A 16,220-nucleotide genomic window follows, 5' to 3' on the forward strand; every position below is an offset into this window, starting at 1 on the left:
AGAAAAAGAAAAAAAAAAAGAAAGAAAAAAGAAAAAGCTTTCTTCAATACATAATGTCTTAGATACCTTCTACCTTAGCAGAAATATCTCTACTTCCTTCCTTTAAACAGTTCAGTTACACTACAAAACATTTAAAATTATGACTTTAGCAATAAGGATAATTTCCAACTTTTTACCACCATGAACAATCATTATATAGCCTTCTGCTTTTTTTTTTTTTTTGCTGTGCTTAGGATCAAACACAAGGACTTGTATTTTCTAAACATGTTAAATCAGGTTAGATAATGACAAACTGTCCTTAAAAATGACCATCTACTAATCACACTACTAGTCACTAGATAAAATACTTCTTAGCAGTAAGGAATGGCCTAACACCAATACGCAGTGCATATTCTAAAATAAGGGGCAAATACAATGGCATTTTAAAAGGTTTATTTCCAAACAATATTTCCTCCCCCTTCTTTCCCATTTTGGGTTTTGTTGTGAGATCTGACGGATCCCTTCCTTCTTGACTTTTTCCATAATCCTGCTGAATGCTGAGTGATCACCTCCTTCTCTCTACTCCCACTATACTAGGTTCCTTTATTTCTTTCAGCATAGAATTGTCCCTATTTGTTTACCAACATGTCTCTTCTGCTAAGCCAATGGAAATCTTTCAGGACTGTAGACACCATTAGGGCAATTTTATTTGGGATGGCAGAGAGGCAGAACTGTTTTGTTCACTGCTTTATCCTGAAAACTGAAGATTCAATAAATATTTGTTGAGTGAATAAATGAATGAATACCCAAGTACAGTGCCTGACATACTTCAATTTTTGCCATATTACATTTTTGTGACAATGCTGGCTCGTGTGTGTCTGTGTGTGTGTGTGTGTGTGTGTGTGTGTGAGAGAGAGAGAGAGAGAGAGAGAGAGAGACAGAGACAGAGACAGAGACAGAGACTAGAACTGAACCACAGGACACTTTACCACTGAGCTCCATCCTCAACACTTTTTCTCTTTTCTTTAAAGACAGGACCTTATTAAGTTACCAAAGCTGGTCTTGAACTTGCAATCCTCCTTCCTCAACCTCATGAGTAGCTGGGATTACAGGAGGGCACCATGACACCCTTTCTCTTTTCATTTTCTTAATGTGCGTAGCCCTTCATGTTTTTTTATTTTGAGACAAGGTCTCACTAAGTTGATTATGGTCTTGTAAAGTGCTGAGATTGGCTTTGAACCCGAAATACTCCTATCTTAGCCCCCTGAGCTGCTGGGATTACAGGCATGTGCTATCATACCTGGCACAGACAATGTCTTAATTAGAGTTCTTGTTCTACAAATACTCATGTTACACTTGTTAAGAGCAGATGCAAACAAATCCTAAAATTCTCAAAAAGTAATAGATGGCCCTACTCATTTTCATAATCTGCTTTTGAATCATTTCCTAGAAATGTAAATTATATCCATGGGGGCTATCTGTGTTTATAACATGTGACTCTCATCATGTATGTAATATAAATGAACTCTAAACTTCAAATAAATTACTATTTTTTTTTGTACTGAGAATTGAACTCAGGGGCACTCAACCACTGAGCCACATCCCCAGCCCTCTTCTGTACTTTATTTAGAGACAGGGTCTCACCAAGTTGCTTAGTGCCTCGATAAGTTGTTGAGGCTGGCTTTGAACTCATGATCCTCCTGTCTCAGCTTCTGGAGCATGGGATTATAGGCATGCAACACAGAGCCCGGCACAAATAAATTACTATTTTAAATACTTTTTTTCTTTAGGAATTGAAAAAAACCTATAAAGTTCTTATATACGTAATTATACTACAATATTAAAGTTCAAGGTTTTATAAAACTGTGTGTATGAATCAATTATACAACATTTACAATTTCTGAATTTATATTAATAACTCACATAAAATATACTACTAAAATAATCTCTAAAGAATAAGAAACAATCCTTAAAGTATTAAAAATACAGTACTTATAACAACCCAATTTTCAAAATTCAGAACAAAATGCAGTTTTCAAAACTCTAATCATGATTATTATCCTTAACATTTAATATCAATGGAAATAAATATATTTGACTTACAATCAATGAAACATCACTAATTTAAATAAAATTTTATCATTCTTTTAATGAAATCTGAAAGCAAACACTGATGGAAAGACAATAAAGGTGATAAATTTTTAATATTTTGATAACTAAATAACTATTCATATGACCTAGTGATAATAAACTAAATTTCAATTTCATGCTCATTACATATATAGAAACATGCAGATACCATTTTATATAACTATACCACATATTTATGCAAAGTGATAATTAAATAGTATATGACCTTATTTTTCTATATTTTTTTAAATTAAAATTCTTGAAGAAAAAAATCCTTCATTATTTTTAAAGGAAGAATCTCACTTTTTATTACCATCTATGTCTAGAAATATTAATGGCTCATGTTCTATTCTGTTAACATTAAGGCTACAGATCAATTTTATACATGACTTTGTCTGGCTTTGCATTGTAAAAGAAATCTGTAGCTATTAATATATTTAAATAAATATTAAAAAATATATAAGAAGAAAAATCAAACTATTTTTTTCAAAAGTTCTTGATTGATACAGTTAAACTATAAGCTTAAAGTAACAAGGTCATTTATATATCTTGTATGTTCCTCTTATACAAACTTCAAAAAAGCAAAGAGAATAATTTAACTTACTTTTATGGATGAAGCAGCATATAGCATATCTTCCAGGGTGAAATGGCAACACTGGTTCAAGTATTCTTGGCAAAATTCTTGAATCAGCTGCAGGTTATATAGACTATCAGCCAAAGACATAGTTTCTTTCAAACAAATATCTTAAATAGAAAAAAAGCAAGGTAATGACTTTGGATTAATTTGACAAACATTTCATAATTAGTGATAGTTCAAATACCCAAATATATAGAATCTCTTTAATACACATTTACAGATAAAGTGATCATTACAAAGTGTTCTTTTTTTAAGCCTTCAATACTTATTAAATATTATGTTAAATATTTGTTACTATCTATATAAAAATATTTCACTGGAACACTTACCCTCTAATCTGACAACACCAGGACAGTAAAAATGAATAAGGGCAGCTAACGCACAGCCATCTGTACCATCCTTCAGCAAATTTTCTACCAATGGAATGCAAGGCAGTTGCTTAAGCAATGTTTGCTCTTTCCTATAACGAGCCTACAATATATATATACATAGAAAAGAGGGAGATAAAAATAAACAAGTACTAAGCAACATACAGGAAAAAAATTCAGAATTAAAGATTCTAACATATCAAATAGTAATATATAAACCAAGAGAAGTGATAACTATTCACCAATATCCTTCTTTTCTAAATAATACCAGATATTACAAGTTAAATACACAGCAATAACAGTATAATTTCAAAGTTAAATATTTAATATAACATATTACTAATTCACATGAAATGACACTTTGGTTAAATACTTAAAAAGCATCACAAAACATATTTGGACACTTTATACCCAAATCACCAATTCTGTTCATTTGTAGATCACAAAGTTCATTTACTTTAATACTAAGACTTACTTTAGACTGAAAGTTCTTACACAGAAAGGCCAGAAGTTCTTTTTGTTTTTTGTTTTTGTGGTGCTAAGGACTGAGCTCAGGGATTCATGCATGCGAGGCAAACACTGCCACTGAGCTACATCTCCAGCCCTTGAAAGTTCTTAAATGGGAAGAGCAAAAAGTATTATTTGAGCAGAGAGAGTTACTAGAGTTATCAAAAAGGAGCAGGTAAAAGAATATACTATTCTTAAGAGAAATATGGAGATAAGAAACGCAACTTTGAAGAATAGTTATCAAAGCACCAAGATACTCTTCTGGTTCATCATTTCAATGGAGAAATAATACAAATGAAGTGCTAACAACTCTGAAACAAAAAACTCCCAATCCAGGTAACATTAACCAATATATAAATCAAGCATAAGGGTGCTCCCCCTCAAAAACAGAAGACGACTTTGTTTTCTAAAGACTGTTTGGTGTGGCTGGATATAAGTTTTTAGGAGAGCTCTCAAAAGAGGAAACATACTGTATAACTGGTTAAGGGAACAAATGATTGAGTCAGATTACCTGGGTTCAGATCCTGGTTCTGCCACTTATTAGCTTTGTGATCTTGAACAAGTTACTTAAAACTCTATTTTCTCATTTTCCCCATCTGTGAAATGGGGATAACAGGACCTACTTCACAGAACCACTGGAGGATTAAAAAGATGATGGACATAAAGGGCTGTGCACACTGCTGGGCACACAGAGCAATCAATAAAGTTAGCTGTTAGTAGCTAGTAGCTTTCCTAAAGCCGAGAAATAGAATGTTCAAGATTTAGTGATGGTGAATATTAAAGTATTTTATTAGCAAAATTTATATAGGTGTTTAAATAGTCATTTTTAAAAGAGGTAATTGAGACTAATTTTATTTTTATTTGCATTTAAACTGCCATCACTATATTTTATAATTAAAATGTAATTATGAGAAATATTTTTGTAAGAATAAAATAGAAAAATTTATTGAAAAGAACATTTAACTATTTGGTGGTAAAATTACATGTTTTGAATGACATCCCTCAGAAAAACATACATTAATAAAGAAAGAGATATTTATTTCTGCTTCTCTCTCTATGGCTACCCAAGGACAAGATTCTTGGAACATATTATCCTCTTGAAGATTTTTGGAAGAATTTATTCTTATTGATCAGTGAAAGCTAGATATCTATAGTCAATGGTATATTCCTAACTAGAATACCTATATTCAGAACATAATTACTTACATGAACTATATAGAGTCTTTCAATACTGATTTTTACATAATCCTTAGAAAACTTCCTCACTTTGTTGCTAGGAGACAGTTTAAAAATCAACCATGAAAAGAGGAGAGGAGAGAAGTTAGAGGGACAGGAAAGAAAAAAAAGGAATGAGAAAAAAGAAATCAACAGTAGCATTTTATTTATTGATTTATTTATTTTTGGAACTGGGATTGAACCCAGGGGTACTCCAATACTCCTTCCCCAGTCCTTTTTATTTTGAGATAGGGTCTCAATAAATTGCTGAGACTGGCCTCAAACTTGGCAATACTCCTATCTCAAGCTTCTGGGTTGCTGGGATTACAGGTGTGGGCTACCATGCCTGGCTCAATCGGTAGCATCTTCTAGCTTTAAGTTACCTTTCTTACCTTTAGTAAGCACTGTTCCAGATGTTTACCCTCTTTTCTTTGTTAGCTGGAATCAAAACGTTTGCCTTTCAGACATCCTCTAAATTGGACTGGATTCAGTCCCAAACTTCCCAGATCTTTTCTAGGATTAAATTGTTTTCAGCCTATAATCTGAATTGAAATGAACCCATTACCAAGGGTCATGGAATAAAGAAGTGAATTGTGTGATTTATTCTGTTTCCTTCTGCCAAGCAGTACTTTTGGACAAGGTGTGTGTGTGTGTGTTTGTGTTTATGTGTGCATGTATATGTGTATATATACAGCTTAACACATATGCGCAGCTTCATATGGTGTTAGAAATAAATGTCTATGATTTAGACTAGACAATCAGAAAATTATGAGTTGTGTGAGGATTATATTCTTGGAGAGACAAAAGGTAAACCAACTTTTAATTCTTGAGGTTATGCACAACTCTCAGTTTGCCTAGAGTTCAAGAAAATCATCCAGCCTTTTATACTTGAACATACTCTATGCTTTATAAAATTCACTGAATGAAACTATTTCCTATTCTTTCTACAAACAAAACTTGGTATTTAAAAGGAGAACCACATTTTCTATGTCAACATTATGATATATTTCTAAATTATATTTTTATTCTTGTTGGTATAACCCTCAGACTTAATCCTGAAATATCAATTCTTCAAGTCAAATCAGAATTCAATACAGATTAGATCCAATACTGTTGAGGACACAGAGAACTTTTTACTTTCTCATCACACAAAAGATTGTCCTCTATAATTCAGGCTTAATAGAAAATGACTCTGTCAAAAAGATACTTTAAAAATACAATTTATACAAGCAATTCAAATTTACTTAAAATTCATAACACTCCACATCTATTAGTTGTTTTTGTATTGGTTTTACTTACTTACTGAATTCGAATACTGTTAAAGATTAGCAAAATGATGCTCTTTAAATTATTTTAAAAATTTCTAATCTAAATTTTGGCTAGATCTACTATCTTTCCATTTTACAGTATGATCAAATATCTTTTTTTTTTTCTTTCTGGTGCTGGGGATTGGACCCATAGCCTTGTGCACGCAAGGCAAGCACTCTATCAGCTGGGCTATTCGCCCAGCCTCATGATCAAATATCTTAAAGCCAAATCTCTATTCAGTCACTAACAGAAATATATGAAATGATTATACCAGCAAGATATGAACAATATCATTCTACAACTGCAATTCTGGAAAGCAAATTGAAGTAGCTGGGCAAACTTACTGGAACCAGTTTCCAAAACCATTTGGAAGGAGACTTCAGAGGAAGCAGCAGAAAAAGGGTGAAAGCAAAAGGTAAAGGGAAAATTCATCAGAATTATTTTCAATTAACAAATTATAGTAGAGTTTCTGATAGTGGAGTTCCAAGTTTATAATTCTCAGAACATTTTTTCACATGCTAATTAATTACTTCAATTAAGAAGATAAAGGTTCCTAATAATAAAGACTACCACCTTCTTCTCACATATATAGAAATTCATTTTTGGATACTCAGGATATGCTTGCTGCATATTTTGAAAAAAAAAGAATTTTATTTCTGAGTTTGGGAATCACATGTCATACTGAAAATAAAAATAAATAAATCTATATCACATAAGGTAAGCAAAACAATTCTAGGGCTAGATCTTCAAATCAGCCCCCACAAATAGATAACATTTCCTTAGATTTTTCTTACAGCACTGGAAGAATGACCCTATTGACTTTGTTGCATGTATGTTAATCTTACACATATTTAATCTCCCATTTAACAGAAAATTTTTGGCAGTTGCAGTTATAATAGCCTCAAAAAGTATAAGAACAGGATCAAAGAGCAGGAAGCCACTGAAAATGTGTCAAAGTTCCCAATCTTTTGTTATTTTTAGACTAGAAGAATCCATTGCATAGAAACTAATAGTAAGAAATTACTGTGGACTATTCCCAATAGCAGGTATGTAAAAGTTTCAGATATAATGGTTTAAGTTACTCCAAATTTCTTATAAGATATTTAATTAGATTTTTTCACTAATTCAAACTGTTTTGGCCTTTCTTCTACCTCTTCATTGGTCTAAATTGGTAGTAGCATCCTATTAGGGAAAAAAGGAAAACCATATAGATTGGCCAATTGAAGTAAAAATGACCAAAACAAATAAAGTCCTAGAATAACAAATATTTATTCTATACATGTTTATATACACAGGCTTCAAAAGTTCAAATATATAACACAATTTCCTTGCTGAAGAGCAACTGCATTTCTGAAATGACCAGCAATAGTCCCCTTCTTTAGTTCCTAGGAAGGTACTGGTAAAACTGCAACCCTGAGTCCTGTTTTAAGATGTAAAAGTAGTTATGAGAAACAAGGGTTTTCAAAAACCACAAGTAATAGGTAAAAACTTGTATTAAGTCTCTGTGTATGGCAGGGACTAATCTGGCAAGTCCAGATTTTTTGTAGCAGTTGTAATGGATCAAGCAAAAAGTAAAAATATATTGATGTTGGAAGTCTGAATTCTCATTGTGGAAGGGAGAGTCAGATATGGAATAGGGGAAAGAAAGAAAATTGAAAAATTGAACTGGAATCAGAAGTTTAAATATGAGCTCATGATCATATATTTTTAAGTTTATTTCTGAGCTCTCTGCTGAAACAGCCTAGAAGTAATGGCACTCCACTAGCAATGAGAAGCTTAGTGCCCAGATTTTATAGTTTATAAATACTGTTCTCCAAAGGAATCAGGACTTCTTGGAGAAATGTCTGATTCCAGAGATATGATAAGGAAGCTACAAAATGTGCTTTAAACATCTTGTAAAGCCAGGAAATTAGGAAGGACAAAGGGTATAGGATTCAGTTTGAAGGGGCTTCCACTGGCCAAATATGAGACAATTTAGGCATAAAAAAAAAAAAAAAAAGAAAGAAATACAGTCGATTCTAGGGCTGAGGCAAGGCAAAACAAGATGGAATATCCTGTAGTGCCAAAAAGTAATGAAGAGTTCAAAAAACAAAAGGATAGGACATACCCAACCTGAAAGATCTCCTAAAGGCAAAACATGGAAATGGTGAGTGACAAAATAAATAATGCAGTACTGTATTATAACTCAAAGTATAAAACAAATATGGATGAGTCCACGCAGATAAAAAAACCCTGTAACTTCAATCTAATTGTAAAAAATATCAGACATACCCAAATTATGGGACTTTGTACAAAACATGTAACCAATATTTAAAAAGGATATTAGTAGGAAAACTGGTGGAATCTAAATAAAGTCTATAGTGCAGGCAATACAATGTACCAATGATACTTTTTCAGTGTTGACAAATGAGCCACAATTATGTAAGATGTTAACATTTCGGGTAAATAGGTAAAGCTACATCATCTTTGAAAATTCCCTATGAACCTAAAATTATCCCCAAGTAAATTTATTTATAAAATAAAAACACAAAAACAGAAATTGATTTTGACCCATTTAAATAAAATAAGAATCCATTAGTTAAAATAACAGATAGGTCAATTCTTGCTTATAACAGAATATTGACTAATAAATAGAAAAGAAATAAAGGAGATAGAATATTGCCATTTTGTAACCATTATGGTAAAACTTATTCAGGTGGATATCATCAATGAATGTTAAATCTAGATGAGGGGGGTAACTCTGAAGAGGAAGAGGGTATTTACAGTATCAAATTATCTCCTCTAAAATCATTTTTACAAACGGAAAAAAATAACCATGTAGTCAAGGAACAAGACAATATTTTAACTGATCAAAATTAACATAATTTAAATAATTATGAATGTAATGCACTCCACTATCGTCATATATGTAAGAAATAAATAAAAAAGAAAAAATTAACATAATTTAATATAGGCAAATGAATATAATGTGCTTCTTGATACAATACTGCAAGAATTACACAATTTACATAGTGCTTCAGACTGGAAAGCGCATCCTTAATCTAATTATGAGGAATTATCAGAAAAAAACAAATCAAGGAGTATTCTGTTAAAATGACCTGTATTCTTCAAAAATGTAAAGGCCATGAATGAAAAAGAAAAGCTGAGGAGCTGTTTCAGTCTAAAAAACACTGGAGACATGACAAGTAAATACTAAATTAATAATCTCAGACTGAATCTTATAATGGAAACAACATATTATGAAGTACCACTGATGAAATGGTAATATAAACTGTAAGTTACATTTAAGTATTATGTTGACATTAAATTAAATCCAAATATTTAAAAATGAATAACAGTCTTGTTATTTGTTTACTCACTCACTTATTCAACAAGTATATGGTGGTGATGTAAATAAACAGTTTTGTTCTTAGGAAATATATATTGAACTATTAATAAGTAAAGGGGCATGATACATGCAGGCTTCTTTCAAATGTTCTAGAAAACTTTACATATGTGAATATGTATATGCACACATGTGTGTGGAGAAAGAACAATAAAACAAACTGATGAATCTGGGAAAAGAGTTCATTAGTCTTTTTTTTTTTTTTAATTCTTCTTGAAACTTTTTATAAGTCTAAAATTATTTCCAAATAAATGTTCTTAAAAAGTTATGTCTATAACAATTCAAGTCTTTGTATGGTCTTATGTTCCAATCCACAAGATTATCAATCTATAAAGCTATTGGAAAAATGGTTATATAACACTCTTATACAAAGATTAAAATCCTGGTGACATATCTGAATACAAAAAAAAAATGTTTAAAAAGCCAAATTCCTTAGTTAACTATACTATACGAGTTGAGAACTAAATAGGGACATATTCTATCTAGATTGGGGTATTATTTTTCCCATAAGAGCAAGAAAATTGTTACACAAGAGAAAAGGTATAAAAAATAAGTATAAAAAAATAAAATGCATTAGCCCTGATCAAAGAAGCCCACACAAGGATAGATGTGTAATCACGGAACAAAATCTTAGGAACAGGATTCTATCAAGTACTAAAATTATAGGTTACAAACCAATGCTTTCCAAGTATGCTCCAAAGAACACTAATTCCACAGGACATTAATTAGTAAGTAGTTCAAATTCCAAAAAGTTCCACTGTTAGGTAACAGAGCAAGATTTCTTTCTCTAGTTTATTCTGTGACATTGTTTTCCTTCATAATAATTACCCATATATGCAGTAGGACTATGTGAAATTAACATTTTCACAAAGATTTTAATAATGGAAAAAAAGGTAAAACTTATTTGAAATATGAAGGTTTAAATGCTGTGTATGTGCTAACATAAAAATGTGTACTAATCCAAATATTTAAAAATGAATAACAGTCTTGTTACTTGTTTACTCACTCACTTATTCAACAAGTATATTAATATGTATATTATATGGTTAATATGTACAACTGCATGGGGTTAAGTGCTATGAAAAAGTCAAAACAATGTAATACAAGTAGTATCTAGATTGCATAGTTTTTCTTAAAGGTTATTCAATCTGGTCGTTTGAAATACAAATGCCATTTTTTTCCACAGAGATAATGTTTACTTGGTCCTACCTATGTCAGCATATAAAATTCTCATTAGTTTTTAATGTATGTATAATAGATTAGAAGTTAACTATTATATATAATAAATTAGATTTCTATGGAAAATTTTCATTAGTGTTAAAATTTAGAATGACACCACCTTAGCCTTATACCTAAGAGCTAGGAACAAAAGTGAAGGGCAGAATTCTATACAACTCCAAGGCAAAGGTTTGAACTCCTACTTTATGAAAAAAAGAAGGGAGGGAAACTAATGGTTAAAGACTTGGGGATTTGAGAAGAAAGAGACAGGGACAGAAGTTGAACAAAGGCAGGAAAATGAAATATGTAATCTAGAGGAAAAAAGAAGAACTCCTTTAGGGGAAAGGACTTCAACAAAGTTAACATGAAGAAGGCAGAGAGCACATTTTCAGAAACTAGTCAGTAAAGTAAGTTAGATGGGGTAAATCACTGTGATCCCAAAACATTATATTAAAAATTTAGGTGGTGCTCCACTAAATTTTTCTATTGAATATGGTAACAGATAAAAGTTTCCTTTCCTTTGTTTTCTCTTTAGGTCGGTATCAATGACCAATAAGAAAAGCTCAAAATGAATAAAAGGACTGTAATGAGAAGACCTAAATAATTAAAATAGAAAACAGGGCCTCTGAATATTTACAATTTCTTATATCTCAGTTCTAGTATTATACATGTTTAAAGCACACTTATTACGGTATACTTGAAAATGCTGTGCACAAAAAACAATTCAGTTTTCAAACAAGAAAATTTTAGAAGTTTATTTGAGAATTTTAAAATAATGAATCTATGCTAATGATTGATTCTTTACAGAAAAAAATCATATTGCTCAACTTGAAATTCCAGGAATATTGTTTTGAAGGTTAATCTCACAGCAAATCATTATAAAGGTTAATACATTTAAAATTGTTCTCTTGTTATTTTTGCCAGAAGAACCTCAAAAATTAGGAACTAGTCATCAACAATTTTTTCACAGACACTATCCAGTTAAACTTCATTGCATGAATCTACTGGCATGGCTTCCTAAGGTATATTTAACAGTACTAAAAATACTTAATAACGTTACTATTAATAATTCCTAAAACAGCACATATGTCAACAAACACACCAAAGACGTAATACAGAGTATCACACAAAACACTTTTTTAATTGAAATTATACCTTTTGACCTCCAGGAGTTTCAACTGTGTGATGTTCTTTCAGTTTTTGTTCTTGTTCCATTATGTCTTTCAAATGTTCATTTACCTTAATATAAAAACAGTAATTTGAGTTTATATTCAAACATAACAATAAAATAACATGTACCTTACAATGCCTATGGTCGGATTCCTAGTGTCAAATATGAGTACCATTCAAATGAAGAAAATTTCATTTTCACAACCATAAAAAAAATCTTACAGGTGGTTTTATTTGATATTCTGAAATTTATTAATTAATCTGTCAAATACTTTGTTGAGCAAGTACTAATGCTAGAAACTAGAAAGAAAAGGTAACTGAAAATGTTGATTTTAATGCTTAAGTTGCTTACATTTTTAAAACAAAAAGTTTACAATCTGTTTTACAACTAGGAAATGAATATTATATTATGATCATTAAAATTAAATATTTTTATTATCAATAGAAAACATTATGAATCGAGTTCTTAAGCTGTGATTTTACAAACATGTCCTTCATAGGGTCATGGGTAAGTTTCAGTGCAGTCATAAAGCCAAGTTAAAACACAAACTTTTGCACTTAGGAACTTTCTGGGGAGAAGGCCTCATTTAACACATCAAATTACTAAAATAGCCCATAATCCTAAAACATTAAGCCATAGTATGTCTAGTGAATAAATTATTTCTTGAAGGGACTTTAGATAATTCTGGATTTCCAATTAATGATTTTTAAGGTCACTTTGGTAGCAATATATAAAACTTTAAAAACAGCACGCTAGAAAATATTAATGACATTGGCTATCAAACTTTCAGTCCCCACTTTATTACTGGTTCCTGGGAACTGTGTTTTCTTTCTTTGAACTCAGCTCTGTACTAGAAAATTTTTCTAATTAACTTTAACAATCATCTAGGTGGAACAGTCTGACATGGTGCCAAATCACTAATATTTTCTGCTTTGATAATGTATGTATATAAGGCAGCTTTATAGCTCCCATGCATCTTTAAGCATTTTGGACTATTAACCAATGAAGGGAGAAGAAGAATACAGGACTAAAACCTGACAAGGTTTATTATTATTATTATTATTATTATTATTATTATTATTATTATTTTAAGTTAAAAAAGAAATGCTTTATAATTCACTGACAAGTAGTTATAATTAATCTGTCAGTTTGTAGATTATCTTCATTATTTTTAGATTTTTTTATCCAATTCTGTCCAAAAAGCAAACCAGTCACAAATTAACATTTTAAACCACTACTCATGTATTTATCTATTTTCACATACAATAGATAATTCTAAATGTTGGTTATATGCCAGACACTGTACTAACTGGTTAGGGATAAAATAGAATACAATGCTAAATTGGTCCTTATCCTCATAAAGCAAGGAAAGCAGGGTCGGAGGAGGAGGAGGAGGAGGAGGAGGAGGAGGAGGAGGAAGATAATAAATGCTATAAATGAACAAAAAGTAAGCAGAAAATAACAGAAGCAGGAAAACCTATTTTAGAAAAGGTGGTTGCATCAGAGAAAGCCTCTGCTGTGGTTTGAAGGTCCACCACCAAATTCTTATGCTGAAAATTAACACTTAGTGGAACCTTCTGAGAAGAGATTAAGTCATAAGGCCTTATCCTCATAAACAGGATTAGAGCCTTTATAAAAGAGGTTGAAGGAAGAATCCTGTCCCTTTTAAGAAGCCACTACCTCTGAAGAGAGCAAGCCCTCATGGGACACTGAATTTCCTGGAATCTTGATCTTGGATTTCCCAACTCCCAGAATTACAAGAAGTTAATTTCTGTAGTTTGTAAATTGCCCAATCTAAAGTATTTTGTTAGAGCAGCCAGAACAGACTAAGCCTCCTCAAAGGATAACTTCGAGTTAAGACCTAAAGAGGAAAAGCTAGTGAGCTACAAAACATTAGAAGAAAGAGTATTCTGTATAGAGAATAAGAAACACAAGCAAAGGCCCTGTGGTAGGAAAAATACTTGGTGTGTCTGAATAACTGAATGAAGAAAAATATGACTAGAATGTAGTGAACTCAAAGGGCTTACAAGATGAGATTGAAAGAGAGGTAGGACTGAGTAATATAAACTTCCAAATTATGTGTCCCTTTGCATGATTTAACATAATCTTCTGTGATTTTGTTGTTTTATTTTTAAGTTTAAATTCATTTTAGTCACTTATGCTGATAATTATTTTAGCCCTAAATACTCCTAGTTTTCTACAACAAATTTCTTTTATACTCGTGGACAAGTTATGGAGGTGGGGGGATTAAATTAGGTTGAGACAAAAATAAGATCAGAAGGAGATATACCAAATTTGAGAGGCAAGGGTATAGTCATAATGGGAATAAATAATGAAGTAAGGGCTGGTGGACTACAACAGGGAAAAAATATACACTGAGATTTGGGTTGAATCAAGTGGTTTTAAACTTAATTGAAAAACTAAATAGGGTCGATACAACTGCATAAAATGGTGAACATTCTTAATTGACTTCCTTCTTTGTGTAGATTTCTAAAGTTCTCAAGTGTCTAGCTTAATTTTGTAAGCTTAAATCACCTTTTACTTAATGTTTATTAAATAACATCTCTTTGCCAAACACTGTCTAGTCTAGGCCCTTGAACTAAAAATAAAAAAAAAATGGTCATAGTATCTATCCTCAAGTAAAATATTCAAGTAAGAAAGATGGATTTTAAAAAATTAAATGACTCGGCAAAGTAACTAGTAACTCTGTAAAGTGCTATGTAAGGAAGAGAAGGAGTGTTAGAATAGAAAATAAGAGTTGACAGGTGCCTACTTTAATAGGGTTGTGAGGAAAAAGGTGCTATCCAAGCTGAGAAGTGATGGAGCAGCAGCACCAACCCGTGCAGAAAGGTTGGGAGATAAGCTGCCCATAAACAGCAAGCATCATGGTCCAGGGGTTACAAAGGCTATACAGCTGGAATGAAGTGAGGGGATGAGAAAGAGGAAAGTAGCCATGCCTGCTTCAGAGACAGCAATTATTATAAAGTCTGAACAGAAAACACAAAGCAGGGCTTGGTAGATTAGTGGTCAGCACATCCTTAGCATGTGCAAAGCCCTAGGTTCACTCTCAGTAGCCTTTCCCCGGAAAAGAGATATAAAGCAATTGTTGGAGGTACTGGCAAACAACCAAAAGCAAACAGAAACAATAAAGAATTCAGTTTTAGAAAAAAAGGGAAACACTGAATAAAATCCATGTTTATACTGCCCTCTCAACAATTCATAACAGCACAGAGTAGCAGAAACTCAATCAGAAAACTGTAGCCGTGTTGGCTTGAAGAACCATGGAAGAGCCAGGTGCGATGGTGCTTGCCTGGCTCAGAAGGCTGAGGCAGGAGGATATTGAGTTCAAAGCCAGTCTCAGCAAAAGCAAAGCGCTAAGCAACTCAGTGAGACCTTAACTCTAAATAAAATACAAAATAGGGCTGTGGATGTGGTTCAGTAGTCCAGTGCCCCTGAGTTCAATCTCCAGTAACCAAAAAAAACAAAACAAAACAAAACAAAAAAAAACAACAACAATCAAGAAAGAGCCACACATGGTGGCACACACTTGTAATCCCAGTTACTTGGGAGGCTGAGGCAGGAGAATCACAAGTTCAAAGCCAGTCTCAGCAAGTCACTGAGGCCCTAAGCAACTTGGCGAGACCCTGACTCAAAATAAAACATGCAAAAAAGGGCAGGGAATGTGGCTCAGTGGTTAATCATCCCCCTGGGTTTGATCCCTGGTACAAAACAAACAAACAAACAAACAAACAAACAAACAAAAAAAAACAAAAACAAAAAAAAGAAAGAAAGAAAAAAGAATCAAGAAAGGAAGAAAAACTGGTATTATCAGAGTGGCTGTATAGAAAGTAAGAATATCCTAGGGAAAGATGACACTATTAATGGGGAGATCCAAAACTGGCATATAAACTAACTTAAAAACCTTGGCTGCGACTATACACATATAGGAAAGACTCCAAGGAGCTCAGGGAGAAAAAAAAAAAAAACAAAACTGCTGGGTGGAAGAAGGAGCCACTGCTGGGAAAATGGTTTAGTGTTCAATTCTCCCCAAGCTGAGGAGGCCCTAGTATACACCTTGGGTTTTCCACCAGAACTTCAAAAGGGTGGCTTATGTTTAAGTTAAGGACAGAGAGTTATCTGTTGGATTTGTCAGCATGGAAAACTCAGTTGATCAATGTAAGAACAATTTAGGATAACAACGGGGGTGGAATAGAGAAAAAAGGAGGTTAATGAATGAATAAGTAACTCTTAGGAGGTCCTGATCTTGGAAGAAATGAGGGTTGTATCTGGATAGGGGAGTTT

General features: G+C 32.4%; 1 protein-coding gene across 5 annotated transcripts in view; it reads right to left on the reverse strand.

Moving 5' to 3' along the window:
* Positions 1 to 16,220, reverse strand: part of CAMSAP2 (calmodulin regulated spectrin associated protein family member 2) — a 93,222-nt gene that overhangs the window by 25,225 nt on the left and 51,777 nt on the right. For 3 of the 5 annotated variants that reach the window (XM_081299512.1, XM_081299509.1, XM_081299508.1), the window contains 4 exons: positions 11,903 to 11,986; positions 6,489 to 6,521; positions 3,076 to 3,217; positions 2,714 to 2,853 (listed from right to left, as the gene is read on the reverse strand). In XM_081299512.1, the coding sequence (XP_081155638.1) occupies positions 2,714 to 2,853; positions 3,076 to 3,217; positions 6,489 to 6,521; positions 11,903 to 11,986 (399 nt within the window). The remainder of the gene's footprint in view (positions 1 to 2,713; positions 2,854 to 3,075; positions 3,218 to 6,488; positions 6,522 to 11,902; positions 11,987 to 16,220) is intronic. The other 2 variants (XM_081299511.1, XM_081299510.1) reach the window with 1 other exon arrangement.

Source organism: Spermophilus citellus, assembly GCF_964194105.1.
Source record: "Spermophilus citellus genome assembly, chromosome: 6".
NCBI lineage: Eukaryota > Metazoa > Chordata > Mammalia > Rodentia > Sciuridae > Spermophilus > Spermophilus citellus.